This window comes from Lutjanus erythropterus, chromosome 19 (genome assembly GCF_056507025.1).
Source record: "Lutjanus erythropterus isolate fLutEry1 chromosome 19, fLutEry1.hap2, whole genome shotgun sequence".
NCBI lineage: Eukaryota > Metazoa > Chordata > Actinopteri > Lutjaniformes > Lutjanidae > Lutjanus > Lutjanus erythropterus.
In genome coordinates this window covers 6,127,426-6,146,890 of record NC_139335.1, presented here as the reverse complement: position 1 = coordinate 6,146,890, position 19,465 = coordinate 6,127,426, and the positions used below count along the sequence as shown (strand labels likewise).

At 39.5% G+C, this 19,465-nt stretch overlaps 1 protein-coding gene across 1 annotated transcript; it reads left to right on the top strand.

Moving 5' to 3' along the window:
- The first annotated feature begins 12,931 nt into the window (after nucleotides 1–12,931).
- On the top strand, nucleotides 12,932–19,136 carry gosr2 (golgi SNAP receptor complex member 2). The gene is made up of 6 exons (XM_084743992.1): nucleotides 12,932–13,114; nucleotides 14,201–14,265; nucleotides 16,076–16,184; nucleotides 16,842–16,974; nucleotides 17,556–17,696; nucleotides 18,198–19,136. The coding sequence occupies exons 1-6, from the start codon at nucleotides 13,086–13,088 to the stop codon at nucleotides 18,357–18,359; spliced, it is 639 nt and encodes a 212-aa protein (XP_084600118.1). The 5' UTR covers nucleotides 12,932–13,085; the 3' UTR covers nucleotides 18,360–19,136.
- The last annotated feature ends 329 nt before the right edge of the window (nucleotides 19,137–19,465 follow it).

Below are 19,465 nucleotides of genomic sequence, written 5' to 3'. Positions count from 1 at the left end.
ATTTTAAAATTTATTTCCCAGCATAATTGAAGAGTAAAAATTAAAAACCTTAAAAATACAGTCTCGTCCCAGTTCCTCAAGAATGACTGATCTTCCAATTACAGTTTGATCCTGCAGTGCAGGACACTTTGCTTGATAATATGATGTATTATAACAGATAATTTTCATTCATATTCATGCAGGTAATATCCTGGGGTCAGAAAAGGCACTGATTCGACAAACAAACACAACACTTTGTCATGTAGATATCCCAGTCTCTATAAACAACATGCACCAGTGCCTCCTCATACTTGCTGTGCTGACAAATTTGACACAACTGACAAAGACTGAAAGATATTTCCTGATTATTTTTTTTATTTTAGTTAGTTTTCTAAGTAAAGGATATAATTTCAGTTAGTTTTCTTGCTTCTGAAGTGTAGTTTTTGTTTTTATTTCAGTTAACTAAACTGTTTTTCACACTGAGTTTTAGTTTTAGTCAACTATAATGAGATTGCACCACACACAACAGGGAAGTGGGTGCAATACACCTGCCTGAAACTCTGTGACCTGCATCTATCCAGCAGAAACCACTTCCTGCTGATACTGCCCTGCCCTCCTTTTCATCTGAAAGGCCTGTGGTCTGCATCATCGTCAACCGCCTGGTAAAAGGTGGGTGGAGGTCACGCTTACAGGTGTTGTGCCTCCAGCCAGCACGCCAACCACGCTGACAATCATAATGACGATGATGACAAAGGTGATGACTCAGAGGAATGCTGTGTTACAGAGCGTTTGACCCCCGATTCACCATAAGAAAGAAACATTTGGCCGCCCCAGATTGACGATGAGAGCGGTTTACGTGCTATTATCCGCCGTGAATCATAACTTTCCACTCATTTGCAAGGCATCAGTGAACCTGCAGCATACAGAGGGCTATTGTATGAGGTATTTATAGAGTGTGCTCTGGTGCTTTTGATGTTGCTCTCTAATTACTATGATTACACATTATTATTCCTTATTAAAACATCAACCAAAGACCCCAAGTATTGCAGCGAATTATAAGACAATTTCAAAATTACTGAGTTTTTATGACCTTAAAAATCCCTGTAATGGATGTACAGTGCATGCTATTGTTGCCGCAAATTATCTCTCAGTGTGATGAGTGCACTTGCATGCCTTTGGGGCAAGAAACAGCCAGTTTTATGTAACTTAAAGTAAATCTTGCAACAAGAAACAGCATAAAGCTATAAGATGGGCCAAATGTCACTCAATTCAAACCACATGACAAAGGGTAAATAAGTAATCATTGTAACTGCAGAAAAAGCATGCTTTCTTCTCTATACATCAAACAGCAATCAATTATGTATAGACAAAATGCTTTGAAAGTTATTTTTTTAATTCGGAAAATGCAGTAATTATTGCTAAAAATGTATTCAGGCTGAACAATTCATCAAAATTTTATTAAAACCAAAATATAGCCCTCTTTTCTTTTTCAGGAGGCACAATATTAGTTTAATACAAAATGTAGGTCAAAATATCATTTTGAATTTACTTCTGTCAAGCTGCAGAAATGTACTGATCTACATATCATATTCTGCAGACTTACAAAAACATCTTTCTTTGGTGCAGATCCCCTCAAAACTCACTGCATTATCATTTTAATATTATTTCAATAAAAAATAGAAATGATTATGTAAAAATTAATATCGCAAATCATATCGCAATTACAGTATCAGTCAAAAATAACCGCAATCAGATTCTTGTAATAAGGCCTTATAAGCTGCTTATCAACATTATTCTGTTTTAATAAGACTAAATAAGTTTTAATAATAACATAATGAACACATTTATTGTCACATTCTTATAAGCACTTATAAGAAACTTGTTAACAGTTTATAGACTGCTTAAGAATGCTAATAAAAGCTTTATGAGTTTCTTGTAATGGTTTATAATAGCATTAGAAGCACATTTATTGAGCTTAGCTGACTTATGTCATTGTTAAACCATTATTAAGCTTTTTTGTTGCTTCATTATTTATTCTATATACTTTTTGCAGCTTCTGGATCTAAGGCGAGAACAGTGTCTTATTAAGGTTAATAAACCCTTTACTATGCACTTATTAACAGTTAATAATACTGTTTTAAATTATTTTTTTCTGGCTTTTTGACAGTACCAGCTGAAAAAAGACATGAAAGACATGAGAGGGCCTGGGTTGGAATCAAATCTGGACCGTAGCAGTAATATAAAACTTGGCCTTTTCATCAGTACAAAAGTTCTTAATCTCTCCAGGATGAAAATCATGTATCTCCAAATTAGGCAATTCATTTTTTTCCTGATAAAATGATGGATTAAGTGTTCCTTTACGGGTTGAAACATTTTTCCCACTTCTTAAAGTTAAATACACCATTAAAAATCTGGTGGGTTGGGTTGTCACAAAGCTGGAAACGGGGCTGCTTTTGAGATATGTGGTTTTCACTGGACAGCAACAATATGTTTTTGACTTTGTATTTAATAACAGCATTATATCACTAATATAAACCTCTGCTTGTATCCTTTGTTTCAATATCAATTTCCCCTCTTGGGACAATAAAGTTGAAAACTTCAGTTCAGTGATGCATAAATGCGTCAGCCGTCTCTCTGATGTCTGAGGTCAAACAAGTTCATAAACTGAGACTACTGACTCACTATATTAACTCGTCATATTATAATATTGCAGATCAATATTTAACTTTTTCAGCACAAATGTTGTGTTTTTAAAAAGGCATGTTGTGCCGTGGGACGAGGAGCGAGGGAGAGGAGTGTGTCGCGGGGAGCAGGGTGGACCGGGGTTGAGATATTGAGGGACATAAAGCAAAAAGATGAGGATGGAGGGATGAGAAGGGATAGTTTGTGGCCCCAGGAGGCCTATCCCCTGCTGCTGCTGTTGTTGTTTTATAATGAACTCCTAAAGCCTTCATTTCCCCCACTACCCTGAGTGGAGGGGGTGCAGCGATGGGGGCTGCTGAGTCCACAGCCGGATTCGCACGCACAAGCCCTGAGGCTGGCTGCTTTGAGCAGGGTGGGGGGTTGGACGGAGCAGGGGCGCAGTGTGCAAGCTCCTGTGTGTGTGTGTGTTTGAAACAGTCCTGACAGCAGACAGGTGAGGGCAGAAAGGTTTTTGCATATGTGTGTATGTGCATACTTGCCATGTGCACACCTGTGGTCACTTCAGTGGGAGTGATATGTGAGTGTGTGTGTTTGTATTCAGGTTTTCCTGTGCGGGTGTGGGCTACAGTCGGCCTGCTGTATGCTGAAGCTTCTCTCAGTCACCCCGAGACACTGAATGACATAGATAATGTAGGGTGACGCTGGTAGTAACACTATCTCTCACGTCTGCGTGGGCCTGGTTCAGGTAAAGGTTACTATGCCGGGCTAGGCTGCAGCAGCACACTGTGCTCTGATGGATGAAGATGAATTGGTATGGAAGCACATGTCCACCAATGTGATGAAATAAAAAAAGATCATGTAACTTATTATGGTGAAAATCTTTCTCAAAATAATGACCTAATATCCTTAGATGACTTAGTATTACAGGATAATGACACAATTTAAAAAAAAATGACTTAGTAATTCAAAAGTAGTACAAGTTAGTATCTAAAAATAATGACTTAATAATGAATTTGCATTTTAATATAATGACTTGGTATCTCAAAATATTTCCATATAATGATTTGGTGTTTCAAAATAATTATAGTGTCCAATATCTCTTTCACATAAAGTTGTTACATTTTTTTTTTGTTTTGTTTCTTTGTTTGATTGTTTTTTCCCATAGGGAGGTTGTTTTTTTTTTTTTTTTTTTTATAACAGTGTGACTATGTTTTGTTACAATGTATCTTTGTGAGTTGTTACAAACACAATTAAATACATCTCTATAAAAACATAATGAGTTACTATCCCAAAATACTGAGTTAGTATTTTAAAATACTGAGTTAGTGTCTAGGTCATTGTTCTGAAAAAATATTTTGAGAAAACTTCTTGTTACTCACAGGATCTTTTTTTTCCTTCAAATTGATGGAAATGGTTTTCCATAAGTTGCCACACTGGGGCTGGGGTACTTTTTTTTTGAGATATGTATTATATTTGTGTTGCTTAGCGAAAAGCAACGTACATAGCTTTGAGGTTTATACATCACTCATTTGTGTAAGAACAGTAGATGTTAACTGAAGCGTGGGAGGATCGGTAGATACTTTGCTCAAGGACACAAAGCGCAGTCCCGTCCTGTAATCGGAACCTCTGAGCCCCAGGTCAAACATCTAAACCCTACAAGACTTCCGCCTCTGAAGAGAAGGTACTTAGATAGCATCAGCGCTGGGCCTAATCCCCACACCCCGACACGGCGCAGAGAGAAAATTAAATGATGAGGAGGATGAGGGGAGCAATGGATCTGGCGCAGAAAAAAAAAGAGGGAGAAGAGAGGCAGAGGCAGAGAGAGTTGTGAATACGGCATGGGGTAGGAATTTGGAATGTGAAATGACTAATGCAATTGCTCAACCCACAACAAGAACATGCACTGCCTAGAGCTATGACAAGGCTGAGTGCATACCTCTATGGGGGGGTCTAAACTCAGAGGCTGGGTGGACTGGGACGGCGGCTGCCCTCCTCACAATGGCTGATGAGACGCACGGGTGCAGAGGAGATGTTTACGTGTGTGATGGTCAATTGAGTGGGAGCGGGGTTGAAATGATGAATTTTCACCTGAGGACAAAGAGGGAAAAAACTTTATTACGGAATGAGTAGTAATAAAATTTAAGACACAAAGTCTAAGCAGACATTCTCTTGGAATTAAGTCAGCTGGAAGCTGGAGAACAGACAATGTGAAGAGCCTTCCTCTGCTCTGAAGCTGAAACAATTAGTCGATTAATTGGTTAGTGGATCAACAGAAAAATTAATCGGCAGCAACGCACCCCAGTTTTGAGAAGCAGCTACCAGACAGCTTTTCTTACAGAATTTCCTGGAATGCAACCAGACTTCTTTGGCAAAATCAGTTGTAGTTTTTTCAGTTGGTCAAGTGTTTGCCCCATGTGCCGAGTCCTCTGGAGCAGCCATGGCTTCCACTCCCTCCTATGGCCCTTTGCTGCATGTTATTTCCCAACTCTCTCAAAATTCAATGAAATATTATTGGAAAGAAATTTAAATATGACAGTTTTGGCTTCAGGCGGGCTAATTGTGATGAACATTTTGCACAGCATGGCTTAAACAGATTGTGGGGTTGGTGGTTGGTCCAACACGCTGGTCCCAGCTGAAATATTTCAACAGTTATTTGATTTTACAGTTAATTTGTCAGCATGCTAACAGGCAAAGCCAAGATGGTGAACATGGAAATCAACACACCTGTTGAACATCAGCATGTTAGCTTTGTCTTTATGAGGGTGTTAGCATGCACTTAGCTTAAATCACTGTTGTGCAGCCTCACAGAGCCACGACTGTTAACACGTCATCTATTTTACACCATGTTTTGACATTTGACCAGACCAAATGATCAATCAATTAATTAAAAATTAATTAGATCCACCTCTCCATCACATTTTATCTTGTTTACGTATATATTAAATTGTATCTTTTGTGTATATGTGTTAACAAATAAATCAAATCAACAATAGTGTATAATATTTACATATTGAATAGGTGACTGTCCATTACTCCAAACCCCAATAGTGCAAAAAATGTCCCACTGGACCAAAACTACATTTATCTGACAATTTATTGTGATAATTAATTCTGAAACAAATGCCCATCGCTCCAAAAATACACGCCCTCCCTGTAGTTGTTATGTTTTTTTTTTCTTTATGGGACAACAAGCTATTGTGTTTTCTGTCCAATGGGACATTTTTGGAATGGAATAATTGGAAAACAGATGTTTTCAACAAGTAAACTTGTCAAGTGAAGGAAACACAAAGACAGAAAGATGGCTGGATGCTTGAGGATGTAGCGCAGCAAGACAAAGCACAACAAGATAGAGCAGTGTACTGAACAAGAAGTGTTCACACAGCAAAGACGCCCTGCAAATGTCTACTGGTATCCCCCTTGACCGGTCCACTGTGACCCCCCCCCCCAGCCTCACCCCCACTGGGAAACTTCTGGGGGAGGCTGTTCCCATGCTGCCCCACAGAAACACCTGCAGCGCTAACAGCAGGGTTTACATTGCAGCCACTGTGATAGGACATGATAAGACCTCATGCACCTTCATAACTGACTCCCCCATGCTCAGTATATGGTACTCCTCTGCCTCTCTCTCAACTGCACACACACACACACACACACACACACACACACACACACACACACTGACCTCCATTACACCCAAAACAAAACTTTCCCAGATCAACAATGTACAACAGAAAAAACACAGATAAAGTGCAGAGCTATGTGTTCTCTCAAACAGCAACATCTCGAAAAAATAAGTCTGGAATGTTGTCTGTCATTATTTATAATACCTACAGCTGCACAATTATACCATCTGTTGGCTTTATTTCCTCAAATGCTCTTTACTTATTAAATTATCACTAGTCTGCATCTCTTCCTGGTCATTTTGCGTTGTTTTGTGGTCATTTGGAATCTCTTTGTGTCAATTTCGAGTCTCTTTGTAGTTGTTTTGTGTCTCTTTGTGCTCGTTTTGTATCTTTGTGTTTGCTTTGCATCTGTTTGTAGTTGTTCTGTGTCTCCTCTTGATCATTTTGCACCTCTTTCTGTTCATATTGAGTCTCTTTGTGTTCATTTTGCATCTCTTTGTTGTTGTTTTGTGTTTCTTTGTGGTCATTTGCATCTTTTCATTGCTGCTTCACTGCGTCTCCTTGTGGTCACTTTGAGCCTCTTTGTCTTTGTTTTGCATCTTGACCAGGTCCATTTTGCATCTCTTTGTAGTTGTTTTGTCTCTTTCTGGTCCTTTTGTATCTCTTCACTGCCGTTTTGCACCTCACCTCAGTGTTCTTGTGTTCATTTTGCATCTCTTTGTAGTTGTTTTGCATATCTTTGTAGATGTTTGGTGTCTTTTTGTGATGGTTTTATATCTTTTCACTGCTGTTTTGCATCTCTTTCTGGACATTTTAAGTGTCTTTGTGTTTGTTTTCTGGCTTCTTGTGGACACTTTGCATCTTTTCACAGCCATTTTGTATCTCTTTGTGGTTGTTTTTTTGCATCTCTTTGTATTTGTTTTGTGTCTCTTCTTGGTCATTTTGTGCGTCTTCTGGTCATTTTGAGTCTCTGTGTTCATTTGAGCATTTTTTGTTTTAATTTTGTATTTTGTTGTAGTTGTTTTGTGTCTCTTCATCTTCATGTTTGTCTATCTTTTCACAGCACAGATAAAGAGCAGAGCTATGTGTTCTCTCAAACAGCAACATGTCTAAAAAATAAGTCTGGATTGTCGTCTGTGATCATTTATGATATCCACAGCTACACGATTATGCCGTCTGTTGGCTTTATTTCCTCAAGTGCTCTTGCTAATTAAATCATTACTGTCATTTAAGGATTCAGATACACAATAATGTGCCTTCAAAATCTATTATCCCTTGAGCTCTGTGAACCACACAGTCTGACACATACGACTTGATCATGAGCGGGTGGATGACTGTGGGTAGGAAGCTGTCAGGCAGGGGAAGCCCGGTGCAGCGCTCCGTGCCATGCTGCTGTTTGTGTTCCCGTCCTGGCAGAGCCATCATCCAACCACAAGGTGGACAGCATCTCTCATCCTGAGAGGTCTGGGCATCACAGGTGGTATGGCCACAGGGGCTGTGTGTGTCTGACAGCTGTACGAACACGCTTTGCTCTCTAAGGTCAGACAAAATAAGGCAGGAGGCAAAACAAGGGAGTCTGATCACCTTCTCTCATTGGGAAAGCTACCTGTCTCTCCATCCACAGAGAAGCAAAGGATCCCTTCAGGGTTTAGAAAGTTTTGAATAGGGGCCATATTGCTTTAATGAAGAGAGACACATCTGGGGAATCTGTAAAAATGACTTAAAACACAAAGTGAAAGCCCTGTAATAATGTGTACATTATTATTAGTCTAATTATGAATATATATTCAGTCGTTTGTGTATCTTAATTGTCATTTTGTCTCTCTTTGTAAATGTGTCGCAGCTTCTTGTTGATGCTTTGCATCTTTTAACAGCTTTTTGAGGATCTTGATATGTGTTAACTTGTTTGTGTTAATTTTGTATCTCTTTGTGGTTGTTTTTGCGTCTCTTTGCAGTCATTTTGTCTTTTTGTGTTCACTGTGCATTTTTTTTTTTTTTTACAGCCGTTTTGCATCTCTCTAGTTGTTTTGCATCTTTTTGTGGCTGTTTTGCATTTGTCTTGGTCATGTTGCACGTCTTTCTGGTTATTTTGAATCTCTTTGTGTTCATTTTGTGTCTCTTTGTAGTTGTTTTGCACCTCTTGTTGGCCATTTTACATCCTTCTGGTAATTTTGAGGCTCTTTGTGTTCATATATCATCTCTTTGTAGTTTTTTTTTGTGTCTTTGTGGTCATTTTGTATCTCTTCTTGTTTGTGTTGCATCTTTTGCATCTCTCTGTAATTGTTATGCATCTCTTTGTCGCTGTTTTACATCACATCTTGGTCTTGTTGCACCTCTTTCTGGTCATTTTGAGTCTGTGGGTTCATTTTGCATCCCTTTGTGGTCATTTTGTCTCTGTCTTTGTTTTGCATCTTTTCGCAGCCACTTTCTGTCTCTATGTAGCTTTGTATCTCTTTTTGGTTGTTCTGCATCATTTTGAGTCTCTTTGTGGTCAATGTGCGTCACTTCATGTTCATTTTGAGTTTCTTTTGTTTGTTCTGCATGTCTTTGGAGCTGTTTTGTGTCTCTTTGTGTTTGTGTGCCATTTTTTGCCTGGTTGTTTGATTACTGTAACTTCACCACAATTTTTTTTAACAGCAGTCTCTTGATACAGATAGTCTACTACAGACCAACTACCCATCACCTCCTTACTGTGGTGGGGGGGCTGCACCACCTCTGGCCCCGCCTCTGGACCCCTTTCCCACCAGAACTCGGTGAGACACCCGGAGCTTATGAGTTTCTCCTGTCATCTCTGACAGGCCCTCATTTGCTTTCATTCAGCGTCTCATCACGGCTTCAAAGACGAGTGGATCATCTCCCTCAGGGGGGACTGAGAAGATCAGCCTGCCTGCAAAAAATGACTGGTATCCAAAAATTGTTGACCCAAGGCAGTTTTGCTCCTCATAATTGGCTTCTTCACTCTGTCTGTCTTGGGCAATCATTGGAGAGTTATGATGTATTATATTGCCTGGAAAACATCATTAAGTAGGTTGTGTAGAAGTAATTCACTAACTTATCATTTTCTCTTGATGAACAAAACAGTGTTATTGAGGGGAGTAGCCACAGAGCACACTGAGAGCTTTCTTCATCTACCAACCAATAATTCTACTGTCATGTTGTCTAACGGGGACGGGGCTACTGATCCACTGCTAAATTCTGTTCGGTTCCAGCCGGAGCCCCCAAAGGAGCAAAGCCCGGCACCAGGAAATAGCATTCTTTGACGATCCAGTGAGGCGGCCACACACACATACATATATATATATATATATATATATATATATATATATATACATATATATATATATATATATGTATATATATGTATATTTATTCTAATTTGAGTACTTTTGAATTATTTCGCAATCAAACATTGTAGATGCTGCACCTTATACTAAACAACTGGACACAGCCACTTTTTAAAAATCTCAAAACATTTTCAGTAAAATAAAAATGATTTTTGCATAGGGTTCTTTTTGTGGAGGAGCTGTCTGTTAATAGACTTAATAGAGCACTGGTTATTATGAAAAAAGTTTTTAAAGAGTTTTATAATTGCCATATTTTAAAGATATAATCAAAAAGCAATCAAACAAATCCTTGACAATGTAACGGTAATTCAATTGCACATTTTTAATTACTTATTTTGTGTAGTCTGATTACATAATTTAGATTCAATGATTCCTTTCCACCACAGGAGAGACTTGATGTTGTCTGCAGTTGACATCATTGGCATCAGTTGTAGGCCAACATGAGTTGGAAAATATTACTATATCAGACACTGGCATATTTGGTTATCCGCCAACACTACAGAGTCTTAATTCATGAAAACAAAAACATCTTCGAAAATGTTGTATCTGACAATCCTGGATCTGTACCAACAACAAACGTGTATGTTCACTGTAGGAACAAATTTCCTCAAAATCTGCAAAACAATTTTTTGGGATGCACTGATAACTGAGAAGCAGACACAAACAAACGGGACTAAAGACGTAGCTTCCTCAGTGGAGGTGATAACCAGACAGATTCCTAATAACTTTGCATCATGAATGTGCATTAAACTAGGTGTAACCACATGTCATCTCTCGGTCAGTCTGAGTGGCGTGATCGCGCTCCACACCTGGAGTCTGGATTCCAGTTTGCGCCCGTGGTGCTCAGGTGTGGAGGAAAAACCAGTAAGCTCATCTCATCCTTTCCTCAGGGCTGAAAGATAAAGGACAGACAGAGAGAACCCCACGACCTTGAGAGAGAGAAGTAAATATGCCTCATGTACTGTTTAGGAATGGTTTGAGGGGGGCCTTATTTCTCCCTTTCTCCACTTCTTCTCTATTCTGAGCAACAGGTTAAAGCTGTGCACATCCAAACCGCTGCCCTGGGGATGTGTTATGACAACCAAAAACGGTGAACAGCGAGAGCAAGAAGTGGCATGAACAGATCTCAAGGCGTCTGACATGTGGGGGTGGGTGAAAAGGACCTCTGTTGAGAAGTGTCTAGCCTGAAGATACAACCATCAACTCAAGTACCATCAGGCAGCCGCGGAAAACTGTCTGGGCCGATATCTGATGAACACTGCGCTGAATGAGGTAAACAAACGCAGCTATCACTGGCAAACGGGAGCTTGTAACAGCTCACTGCACTAATTAGCTCAAAGGATGCTTGAATTTGCAGTGCTTGCTCCCGCTCCCGTTGATTCTTCACCCTCCCAGTTTCAGCACGGTGATGGAGGGCTGGAGAAAGGTGATTGAGATGTGGTTTTGTGAAAAGTGCCAGGCAGCGCCTCAGGTTGATTTTCCTCCCACTAAATCACCGGGGAACGATTGTGAAATGTTCACAGCTTGTTCTGGGAAATACAATCGTGCCACTTTCACACAGACCTCCGTGACAGAGTCAGTCTGTGACGGAAAACTTCACAAACAACCCGTCTGCTTCCCCAGACATCCTCGCTACAGTAACTTCTCACCTCGCTATGAAAAGTTTGATATCATTAGTTTTGGTGTCTCTGGCCGCAGGCGAGAAGGAAGCCTCTGGACGGACAGACAGGAATATTCTGACACCTATCTGTGGAAAACAAGGATAGCCTAATTAGACTGAATCAGGGTGAGCTGACAAAAGCTAGCCCCGGGACATGTTTCACAGAGTCTTTCCTGTCAGATGTCTACATGTCAACAGATTATGCTATATGCTCTCAGAGCTCGTCCTGGTGGGGAAAAAGGATCTGTACAATCACACCTGTCAGCCATTACATTTAAGAGAATATCAAATATAATGGAAGACATAGCCTGCAGCCTAGATTTAAAGTTGGGAAGTTTAGCATCAATTGAATAACCTGAACTTAAATGTTGACACGTCCATCATGGCGGTCCTGGGAACCACACAGAGGATTCAGTCTTTGCATGACATTCGGTGTGACATTTGGTGTCTGGTTTCACCTTACAAACCCCAAAAATTCCAAAAAACGTTGGAACGCTTTGTGAAATAAAAACAGATGCAATGACCATTAATGCTGAACAGTACGTACAGGTTTTGGAGCTTTTTTCAGAGACGTCCCTGCTAATTTTAGCGAGACAATGTCAAACACATTCTGCAGTTCATTGGTAACTATTGGTTCCAGGTCCTAAAATGTGAAGATTTGCTGCTTTTACACTGAATTATTTTAAAAATTTCAGTTCCTTTCTAATAATTTTGAGGAATGGACTGTTGATGATACTATGTGGAATGTGAGTCAAAAAGATTATGCAAGTTATTTTAAAGGAAACATTCTCAAAATAATGAGTTATTATCTAAAGTCTGACTGATACTGGACTTTTGGAGCCAAAGCCAATACCAATATTAGGAGGTTTAAAAAAATCCAATATCAATATATCCACCAATATCCTCCTATATACACAGAATATAGATTATATACATAAACAAAATTAACTCTATTACCCAAAATTCTATCAAAGCACTGAAAATACTGAAATACCAAACTTTCACCAGTAAATAAATAGAGCAAAAATGTATTTATATTAAATCTGAAAGAGAGAGAGAGAAAAGAAGACTAAATATACACAGAAGCCTGTCTATAAAGCTAGAAAATAAAAACAGTCTGTAATATCTTTTCATATAGGCACATATTGGCCAACATATATGTAAATACCAATATAGACCGATATAGTGGTGACAGACTGCCTGATAAAATCAATATCTAAACATAAGGGCTCAGTATCTCAATAAAAGTGAAACTTTCTCAAAATAGTTACTCAGATACCCATCATTATTTTGAGTTACCTGTCACTATTTTGAAAAAGTTACTTATTATTATGAGATACTAAGTCATTATTTGTAAAACGTTTCTTATTATTTTGAGAAGATCTCTCGTGTGTTTACATGCTAGCTCTTCATTTTGAGCTATGAAGTCATTATCTTCAGAAAGTTTGTCCTTACAAGGATTTACAGGATACTTCCCCCTCACACTGGCGGAAACGGGCTTCCATAAACCATGTAACTGTCCTCCCCTCTAAAAATGTCAGAGAAACAGTCGTCACTTATCTGAGCTAAAGGTAAAGGTAAAGTTGGTTGAACTTACCTGTCAGTGTCCAGAAATCGCGTCAGAGTGAGCACTCTTCGTTTTTTTTCCCTCTCTCGGGAGACGCTGCGCAACTTCCGCTTTCATATTTCCGTATACAAACACTCGGCTGATGACGTGTACACTCCACTACCGTTAGCTAGCTCGCTAGCTTATCCACCTGTCAGAATTAAAGGTGCTGTAAGTAAAGTAACGGCGTAGAGCAAAGACAGACAACACGTTTTAACAAATCGCGGAAGATGGAGACGCTTTACCATCAGACGAACAAGTGAGTGTGTCTGTTTCCTGTGGAGACTGTGTGCAGACTCTCAGCCTGCTAGCTAACCAGTGTAACTGTTAGAGCTAATTAATGTTAACAAACCAGTGATTTAACTTAATTTTTAACTGTAGTAAACTAACACCGACATGCTAGGATTATTGGTCATTAAATCTTCACACAGTTGTTGGCTTGTGTTTCTAAAAGTTTTAAAAGGAGAGTTAGCCATCACAAAAGAAATCCAGTTTATAATTATACATATAGAGTCCATATGTTATCTTTTAGTTGTAGCATTATTTTAACTACTCACTCTCACCTCTGTGTCTTAAATGTAAAACAGAAATAGGCACCGTTGCTTAACCTATCGTCTATGGTGATGGTGTAAATTACAGAAGTATTAATCTGAAATACAGTGTCAAATGGGAAAAGATTTGGAAATGGATCTAATGTCTTTGACTTTTGGCCTCCCCAAGAAGAAATATAACTTCTGTAGCCAGCAAAAGATTTTATTTTATTTTGATAATTGATTAATCAGTTTGAGTAATTTTTTAAGAAAAAAAAAAAGTCAATGTTCTTGGATTTCAACTTCTTAAATGTTGAATATTTTCTGGTTTCTTTATTCCTCTATAAGAGGAATTTGAATAACTGTGTGGTTGTGAACAAAACAAGACATCTGAGTACATCATCTTTGACTTTTCTAAACATTTTTCAGCGATTTTATAGGCAAACTATTAATAACAGAGAAAGTGTAGAGTAGATCAGTACTACCAAGTCTATCAGCACAACCTGAATGACCTTTGACCTGATTTTTCTTCTATTATTTTACAAAGAGTCTCCTGAATGTGAACGTTTGTAATCTGTGACTTACCTTCAACATGAACTATTTCTTGTAACGTCCTATGTGATATGTTTGTTGATTTGACCTGTTTTTGTTTATTTGTTCATTTTACTGTTGCTTATATGTTTGTTTTTATTGTTGTTATTGTGGCAAATTAAACAAAACAACAATATATACTTCACATAAACAGCTGGATTGTATTTTGTCATCATGTGTTGGTTCCCATAAACTAACATTAACTAACATTTGTTTTGGATTAGACAAATCCAGGAAGTGCAGTCTCTTATGGGAAACCTGGAGAAGACGGACCGTCAGTCAGTACACTGTGAGTAATGAGCTGTGCACATTGAGCTCTCCCTCTGCTCTGTATATGAGTGTTGAAATGATACTAACAATAAGTGTTGATGGCAGCAGCTGTAGGCAGTTTACCATTGAATCACTGGGTACCACTTTGCTATAAGGTTAAACTTATAAATCATTTATAAATACTTTATGGTTAGGCTCAATCAAATGACCAAATTCATACACTAAGGCTTTGAAATAATGTTTACCTTGACATTTTCAGCATGCTGTCAGCAGCCTCCCTCATTATTGTCACAGGTGTTAATATGTCATTAACACAAAGTGATGCGTTTTCACACTTTACAGTAAGCCAATTATAATGGTAGTAAGTCATGAATAAATGGTGAAATATTTTACACTTTACAATTAAGGCTCCCTTTTGCCAGTCATACATGTTAGTAACTTACTAGTAAGATTAATTAGAAGTAAACAGTAAATGGATCTTGCCAAATAGGGAGCTCACATCAATTTGTCAAATCTGATATGGTTATGTTTATGGTTGTTTTATGTATTTATTTTATATTTAAAGTGTTTACAACTGAATTAACCATTTATAAATCATTTATAAGGGTTGTCTTATTGAGGGAAACACATTTGCCACCAAACTGACTCATATGGACAACAAACAATATAGATTTCAGATTCATAATAAACAACAAAAGAAGGAAAAAAACCCAAAACAATAAAAAGCCATTTGAGACACTATTTACAGCTCTGGATCAAGGCCAGAACTAAAAGTTTTCATGAAAGAAATCTGACCACTGCCAAAACAAAAGACGATCTGAGTCATTTGAGGCATCACTAGTTGCTCACTGAATGAGCATCAGACTCCTTGTTATGGCTACTCTGATATAATGACGGGAGGGGGGGGGCTGTATTCTGTGCTTGGTGCCTGCCCAATCAGTCCTGGGCCAGGCTGGTGCCAGGACAGGAAGAAGCGGGGTGGGTGCAGTGACAGAAGCTGGGAGGGGAGGGCTTCTTCTAGATAATGGTGGGAGCCAAGCATTTGACAGCCCTTCCCCTCCTCCTCCTCCACTTCCCAAATTATGACATCAACTTGTGGTTTACACCAGAGGAGGATGTGGCATGCTAAGTGATGAGAGCAGAGCCGCTGCTGGCCATTTGGGTGCCTACATGTAATTTAATATGACACTCTGTTATAAGTTCTTACAGCAATTTTTGGGTTGATACTGTTTCTTACACAGAATTGCTTAGAAACCCAATTACTGTCAGTGTACTTATTGGAAAGCCATCCATCATTCATCAGTCATTCAGAGATCTGAAGGTAAGAGGTCAAGACACCATGCCATGGCGTGTTTTTTTTTTTTAACCAGTCAGTACACTCTAGCTTTAAAACTGAGTCCGCTACAGCCCCTGAAAGACAGCCATGCCTGCCGAGCATGAGGATGTCCCTGCAGAGTTTATTAATGCAGTGAGTAGAGCTGTGAGAGGCTGTTTTGGTGCCCCCTCCGGCAATTAGTGCCCTGCTCACAGTGTCTGATGTGCATGTAGCTGCGACGCTGTGACGGTGTGCAGGTGTGCAGTCCACCTGGAATAAACAGGGTAGGGCTGTAACCAGGGTGGGAAATTCACTTTTTAAAATATATAAAAATCTACCAGCCGCTGACAGATAAAAGCCCAAATACCCTTTAACAAGGGTAAAGTTTTTTCCTGATCTTTTCAAATAGACTCAGATGGAAATGTGATATAGTGTTTTGCTTCTTGTAATTATACCAAATCACAAGTCTTTTGTTTGTATTCTCTCATTTTTTTTCTCTTTCTCATCATTCAAGTGTTAGAGAACGAATTGCAGGCTAGAACTGACCAGATCTTCAATCAGTTAGAACGCCTCGAGATCCTGGCCAGCAAGGAACCACCAAACCGCCGCCAGAACGCCAAATTGTGAGTTTGGATTCCGTCAATTGATGGTGACCCGAAAGAAGAAAAAAAAAGCCCAAGAGCTGGCAGGGCAGGATGAACAATATCTCATAAAAGCATAGGGAGGGTGTAGAAGAAGATGAGACAGGCAGCCTTGTCCTGCCCTGTGGCGACGTGGCTCTATGAAAACATTTCCTCAGAAGCCCCGTCATCACCAGCATTCCTGCTGCATTGGGCAAAGATTCATTTCTGAGCTGGGTAAACAGGCCTCAGGGGACACAGTACACCCCATCCCACAGCACCCTCTGATCTCTAGTGGGGCCTGAGTGAAGCTGAGGAGACGGGGAGACTCTGTTTATTCCAAAGACAAATATTTTTATCAATTACAACAATAATAATAATTAAAATTTTGTATAAGATGACTGTCAGAAAATACGTCAGTCCCTCCAAGAACTTGTGATGTTGGATTGCAACAAAGCCACATGCGTCACAATTTTTAGAAAAGCTGCCATGAAATCAGGCATTTTAGGCTGCAGTAATCCCTAAAAAAAACACCTGTGAAATCCTGGAGGGACTGATATCTCAAGAAGGTGATCGAGTATCTGTTAAAGAATATTTTAGCTGTATAGAGAGCGTTTTTCCATTATTTATTAATTTACTGTATTATTTGGTTTCCCTCAGGCGAGTGGACCAGCTCAAGTATGACGTCCAGCACCTTCGGACCGCCCTGCAGAATTTCCAACACCGACGCTACGCCAGGGAGGCCCAGGAGAGAGAGAGGGAGGAGCTCATGAGCCGCACCTTCACGACCAACGTGAGCCAGATGCACTGTTGCTTTCAAGCTCATATTGTAGCCAGAGAAGTCACTTTGCTGGGCATGAATCCAACAGTCAGAGGTCCAAGTCTTGGGATGATAGTGCTCAGTGAACTTTGAGCTTGTCTGATTGACAGCAGGCCTAGAATTTCATCATTTTTAGGGGCAGGGCCACCTGGCCTTATGTGTTGTTAATGTTTTGAGGGCACTAAGGCCAAATGCCAGGGACAGCAAGACCATCAAATAAAACAATGAACGGAAATAATGAATTTAACTTAAGTGTCAAGGATGATTTTATTTTTATTCTTTTTACAAGTACAGGTTCATTTGAAGTCAGTCAGAGGTTATTCTGTATAATGATACGAAATAATGTGCGATAAATAATGAGGTAGCATCTCAAAATAATGAGAAACTTTCTCCAAAGAGTCACTGAATAGTGAGGAGGCAAGGTAACCATGGCTGTTATGGCTGCCGTGAAATTCCTTGTCAGGTTGACAGACAAGCTATTTTCTTCAGTTTATCATTCGGATGTCTTGAGCTGAATAATGTGGAATTAAAAAATGTTTGCTCTTGTTCAACAGGACGCAGATACCTCCATCCCTATAGATGAGACCCTACAGTTAAACTCCAGCTTGCACAACGCACACAGAGGCATGGACGACCTCCTGGGCAGCGGCGCTGGCATCCTCAACGGTCTCAGAGATCAAAGATCTACACTGAAGGTGTGCAAGTAATTTAATACAAAATCTAGAAAGAAATCTGTACTTGCTGCAGAGCACGTTTTTGCTTCTTCGTTTGGTTTGCTGGAGAAAGGACCCCGTATACACATTTCCTGGATAGATACAAGTTAAAAATGACGTTCCTTGACCCAGTTTCTGGTGTCCACATTCATCACAATAGTCTCATTGTTCGTGGGTAAATGCACAGTTAGAGGGTGAGTCCGTGTTTCCAGGGAGGAGATGGTCTTCCTGGTTTTGCTTCAGGCCTCCTCTTATCAGGGTGTGTCTGTTGATCGGCACTCATAGCCCTGTTGTCTAGCCATGAGAAACTTCTGACGGAACGGCGCGTCAGCGAGGGTGTTGGCACTCGACGTGTCTTGAAATCAGACGAATTAGTGTGGATAATTACACTGTCGTCATGTCATTGCCTGAATTTTCCAAAACACTTATCCAACACGTGTGATCGTTGCTGTTTACATGAGTACGGCTCTGTTTCCCACACAGGGGACCCATAAGAAGATGCTGGACGTGGCCAACATGTTAGGGCTGTCCAACACGGTGATGAGACTGATAGAAAGACGAGCCACACAGGACAAGTTCATCATGATCGGAGGCATGCTGTTGACCTGTGTCTTCATGTTCCTGGTGATCAGATACCTGGGCTGACCACCATCCATCCACAGTGTCGGTTGTTGATCAGTCGTGGACATTTCTGCAGCACATCATCCCTCATGATATGAAAAGTGGCAGAACTGAATTTTTAACATCGGATTTAAATGATTTTTCTTTAATGAATTGTGCCATTATAGTGTGTTTTCCACCAATTTAACTATTTCAGGCACCTGAAAATGGCAAGGTTGAAGAAGACCTTAATTACATACAGTATTTAATTCCACTTGAAGCTCCAAAAGAGTGTTGAACTTAAGAAGTCTACTTGCTTTCTTCAGATTCCTGCCACACATCCAGAATTTAGTCTTTTAAAAATCAAAACCACTCAAACTGTAAATCTCTTGTGACTGTACCCAAATGGGTTTTTAAAAATGCTTCAAACCTTTCAAAACTTCATTCACAACTTGTTTTTGCCTCTAGTGAAAAGCTGCTTATTTTGTTTTGCTCCGTAATCTGTCTATAATGTTGTCAGTGTCACTCTGCCTTGTTCAGCATGGTTCATAGAGAAATAGAAATACTAGTGTGGTAATTCTCACAACGCTCCATGTTTCATTAAGAATACTCCCTGAGGAATGTTTAGTTTTACGTGTTGCTAATGTTAATACACCAGAGACAAACAGGGTGGCAACAAGGATCTGTTGAGAAAAACAATGGAAGCAGCAATTATTTTGTAATTGTTGTATACTCTCTCTTGGATTTATGCTTCGGTCTAGTCTCACTATGTGAGTGACTTCATTCTCTTATTAGAATAAAACATGTTTCATTTCCTTGGTACATCTTCATCAAATGACTGTGACTCTGTTAACAGGAACAAAGTTAATTAAAACTGATTTTCACCAGATAACTCTCATCAAGAACAGTTTTCCCTCTCAGTCAGCAGCATTACTGTAGGTAGGTGGTTAACTCTCCTGTTGATTTACTGCTTTCTCAAGATGCAACTAGGGCGCCACCTAGTGTTTCTTTTTCAACAGTGACTTCTGCAGATGAGGTGATGCTGGTATTCTTTCACTCTCGTGACTGTGGAGCATCGGTAAGATTTAAGGGATTGAATATTATCAGTGATAGCAAAGCAAAACAGATCAAACTTAAAACCATCATTCAAA

Coding starts and splice junctions, on each gene's coding strand:
- gosr2 (XM_084743992.1), top strand. CDS start 13,086: ATGGAGACGCTTTACCATCAGACGAACAA. Junction 14,266..16,075: donor GGACCGTCAGTCAGTACACT/GTGAGTAATGAG, acceptor TCATCATTCAAG/TGTTAGAGAACGAATTGCAG. Junction 16,975..17,555: donor GCCGCACCTTCACGACCAAC/GTGAGCCAGATG, acceptor CTTGTTCAACAG/GACGCAGATACCTCCATCCC.